The sequence below is a fragment of the Octopus bimaculoides genome, chromosome 28 (genome assembly GCF_001194135.2).
Source record: "Octopus bimaculoides isolate UCB-OBI-ISO-001 chromosome 28, ASM119413v2, whole genome shotgun sequence".
NCBI classification, from domain to species: domain Eukaryota; kingdom Metazoa; phylum Mollusca; class Cephalopoda; order Octopoda; family Octopodidae; genus Octopus; species Octopus bimaculoides.
The window spans coordinates 15,854,536-15,858,884 of record NC_069008.1 but is presented as its reverse complement, the minus strand read 5'-3'; the positions used below and the strand labels follow the sequence as shown (position 1 = coordinate 15,858,884).

The window sequence follows — 4,349 nt, the reverse complement described above, 5'->3', positions numbered from 1 at the left end:
ATGTGTGTGTGTGCATGTGTGTGTGTGTGCGTGCGTGTGTGCGTGTGTGTGAGCAGGTATGCATTTGTGTGATTCTGTGTGTATTTGTGTGAGGGTTTCAATATTCAACGCATCGACATGGTTGTATGTGTGCGTGCGTGCGTGCGTGCGTACGTGTGTGTGTGTGTGTGCATGTGTGTGTGCATGTGTGTGTGTGCATGTGTGTGTGTGTGCGTGCGTGTGTGCGTGTGTGTGAGCAGGTATGCATTTGTGTGATTCTGTGTGTATTTGTGTGTGTGTAACATTGTGCGTGTGCCCCAGCGTGTTCTGTTTTATGTATTTCTAGTCACACACACACACACACGCATACATACAAACACACATACATACACGCATACATACACACAAACATACATACGCACGCACACACACACACAGCCATTATCGCCCATATACACCTAAATACATTCATACATTGTGCAAGTGAGGGTTTCACTATTCAACTCATCGACAAGAGAGTGCGTGTGTGTGTGTGTGTGTGTGTGTGTGTGTGTGTGCGTGTGTGTGTGCATATGTGTGTGTGTGTGTGTGTGTGTGATTGATTGCGCACGCACTCTACGGTGTAGTTCACTTTTCCCCTCCTTCACCGATTTCTAAGCAAATGTCGCCTTCAACATGAACTAAATGAAAATAAAGAAATAAAAATTTCGTTACGGAAATTGCCGAAGATTTAAACCATCAACGAAACATTGCCGAAATTTTGAAAGCCAAATAAGGGAAGAATGACTTTTTATTGATATTGAACACCGCGCATCTGAACGTTTAACCCTCTTACCTATGAGTTCAGCCTTCAGATATCTTTTCCTGTAACCCTTTAAGGTGTGGGATCCTTAAATAGAAACGCAGATTCTTAGGGTGAGAATTTCTGATGCATGTGCATATTTTGAGTTGGAAGCCAGGAGTTGGATTTCGTTAACGCATGCGCATTGATAGCAATCTGAGAGGACAGAAATAATATATTATACACGGAACTAGCTTCAGTTCATCACATTGTTACATTGACTACTATGGACGCTGGAAGTGCAAACGTTAGACCAGGCGTTCAGCCTCCTTCACCATTTGATCTCAGTGAATATTCCGCCAATTATGATATGGATGCTAAAAAGGAACGTGTAGCCTACATCTTCAACAACAAAAAGTTCATAAAGCTTGGAAATCGTGAAAGCTCATCAAAAGACACAAGAGATTTTAAAGCGGCATTAATAGAACTTGGATTTTCTGAAGGGGATATCACAGTTAAGCAAGATAATACAGCCGACGAAATGCTCAATGCTTTCAAAGGGTTTAAAGATAAACGTTATATCAATATTGGTTGCTTTATTTGTGCAATTATGAGCCATGGTGGTGAAAACGAGATGATATCTGGATCGGACGAACAGGAGGTTGGGCTACATGAATTGCTTTCTTACCTGACACCCGAGAAGTGTCCATCTTTAAGCGGAGTACCTAAATTAATTTTTGTTCAAGCATGTCGTGGAAAAAAGAAAGATGAAGGAGTCCACGTACCTGATGGACTTGAAACAGAAGTTAATGAAACGTTAATCAATATTCCAATTATGCCAGATCTGTTGGTTTTTCATTCATCGTATAATGAACATACGTCATACAGGCATTCAAAACAGGGTTCGAAATATATGCAAGCTTTAAGTAAGTTTTTGATTGAATATGGCACTAAATATGAAATCTTGACACTTTTAACCGCTGTCTCTAACTATGTTGCTTCTTCTGAATTCGACACTGAAGACAAAAAGGGCATGAAACAAATGCCTCAGATTATGTCGACATTGCTCAAACAACTAAAGTTTGAACCGAGGAGCAAAAAAGAAGAAGAAAAAGAAGAAAAAAAAAAGAAGAATCTAATCTGTCTTTTATTCTCGAGCGGTGTGCTAATGAGTATTTTGCTTAAACTTGCGGTACTGAGATGGGCTTGATACAATGAATTAAAAACAACGTTTAAACCTTTTGCTTATGAATTCAGACATCAGATGTTTTTTTGAAAAAACAATTAGTTTGTGGTTACAACCAAACACCGCCAAACTTGATTTGGTTTCAGAAATATCATCTAATAAGATGTTTCACTAACGCTATTTCCTACCATAAATTTTACTAATGACACCATTGCTTTCTAGGAACATTTTAAATTTCAAAATAACTCTTCCCTCTGGAAATTGAACAAACATTCTTTTATATACGATTAAATATGAACAACATTAATATGCAGGCTATTTTATTCATGTGCTTTCATATATCGCTGGATTCGTTAAAGTTTCTGCCAAAGAGAAATTGTTTTTCTTTCTTTCTCACGGCGTTATTCTATCTCAGCAGCATTGCTTAATGCTTTTCCAATTCTTCTGCTAATTTTTAAATCCTTATAAATTTTGTTATTATAATAAAGTCTTCGAAATGCCGAAGAAATAATAAAATGTATTTGCTTTTACGCTAGTTCTTAATTTCTTAAAATATTTGAAGTGTGATTGAAAAGGCAATCTTGTCATTTACCTGTTATTTTCTTGCAGCTTATTGTTCGGAAATTTCCGTAAATAATTTTTACTTTTTTACTGTCATTTCATGTTTGCTTAAAGACGACATTTGCTTCTAGGAACATTCTAAATTTCAAAATAACTCTTCACTCTGAAAATTGAAACAACGTTGCTTTATATACAACTAAATATGAACAATATTAATATGTAGGCTATTTTATTTATGTACATTCATATTTTCTTGGCTTCGTAAAACTTTGTCTGCCAAAGAGTAATTGTTTTTCTTTCTTTTCTGTTTGCATTATAATAGGTCAGCACCATTGCGCAATGTTTTTTCAATTCTTCTGCTATTTTAAAAAATCTGGTGGATGATTTCCTAATGAAATTTGTCCGCTGTTAACATAAAGTCTTTGAATTGCCAACGTAAGAATAAAATATATCTGCTTTTACATTAGTCCTGTGTTTATTAAAATGAAGGAAAGATTCTGATGTTATTTTGTTTGCCTGTAGCGCAATGTTTCGTTGAGGCTTTCAATCTTGTGATTTTCCTGTCATTTTCTTGCAGCGGATTGTTCGGCAATTTCCGTTAGTGTTTTTATTTAATTACCATCCTGTTCAAGTCGACATTTGCTTTGAAGTCGATAAGGAAGGAAAAATGGGGTACTGGGTCTAGGAGCGAGTTCACGTTTGTCCTCACACACACACACACACACAAGTACACCTACACACACTTGAACAAAATATATACGTATGTATATGTATATGAAATATAATTGGTTTATATGTGTGTGTTTGTGTGTGTGTGTGTTTGCGCGTGAGACCGTGTTCAGGTTTATGTATGTGTGTTCACACACGCATATACACCCCCTCACACACACACACGTCTACGCTCACCATCTCTAATATCCACTAACATACATAAATACAGTCATACATTGTGCGAGCGTGGGTTTCACTTTTCAACTAATCGACATGCAAGTCAGTGTGTGTGTGTGTTCCTTTGTGTTTGTGTGTGTGTGTGTGTCAACAATAGCGCACGCGCACTCCGGTCTATTTCACCTTTCACCTCCCTCGCTGATTTCGAAGCAAATGTCGCCTTCAAAAGGACATGAAAAGAAAAACTAAATAAATACAACTTCGTGACGGAAATTGCCGAAGATTTAGACCATCAACGAAACATTGCCGAATTTTTGAATTCCAAGAACTGAAAGAAAGGGTTTTTATGGATATTTAACACCGTGCATCAGACCGTTTAACCCTTTTACCTATGAGGGCAGCCTTCAGATATATTTTCGTGTGACCCTTTTTGATTAAAATCTCGGCTGTGGTCGGTTGTACTCCCATCAACTTCCTTTTTCCTTTCAAAAATTTCTCAGGAATTCCTGTTTTCGTTATCGAAGATTATGATTCTGAGTGAAAAAAAAAAAAAGAAAAGCTTTCAAAGGATTATTTTCCTCCTCTCCATACCATTTTTAAAATTATTTTTCTGTTTTTATTTTAGTCTTTTGTTTAATCAACGTGTAAAGATGCCGAGATTACGAATCTGGAAGATGTTTTTTTTTTTTCAATTCTAAACTTTGAGAAAACAAAGATCCAACATCACTCCCCCCGACACTCCTCCCTCCTCCTTTCTAAAAATACAAAACTCCGTCTGTTGTACGTATTGAACATGTTTCTTTGCGCCTGCGCAGATTTCTCTCGAAAAGTAAATGAAAAATATGAAGCCCTCGGCAGAAAATCCAACATGCTAGAAATAACAGCTAAATGGTGGGGAAATAGTTTTTCTTCGGCATAACTACTTGTTACTTTTAATTCATTGGATTAATCCCA

General features: G+C 36.9%; 1 protein-coding gene across 1 annotated transcript; it reads left to right on the top strand.

Annotated features, from left to right (window-relative positions):
• The first annotated feature begins 241 nt into the window (after positions 1 to 241).
• Positions 242 to 2,404, top strand: LOC106877591 (caspase-7). Its single transcript, XM_014926531.2, has one exon. It carries the CDS (start codon positions 1,047 to 1,049, stop codon positions 1,968 to 1,970), a length of 924 nt encoding a protein of 307 aa, XP_014782017.1. The 5' UTR covers positions 242 to 1,046; the 3' UTR covers positions 1,971 to 2,404.
• Positions 2,405 to 4,349: the final 1,945 nt, after the last annotated feature.

Bases quoted from the DNA above. Each gene is read 5' to 3' on its own strand.
- LOC106877591 (XM_014926531.2), top strand. From the start codon at position 1,047: ATGGACGCTGGAAGTGCAAACGTTAGACCAGGCGTTCAGCCTCCTTCA.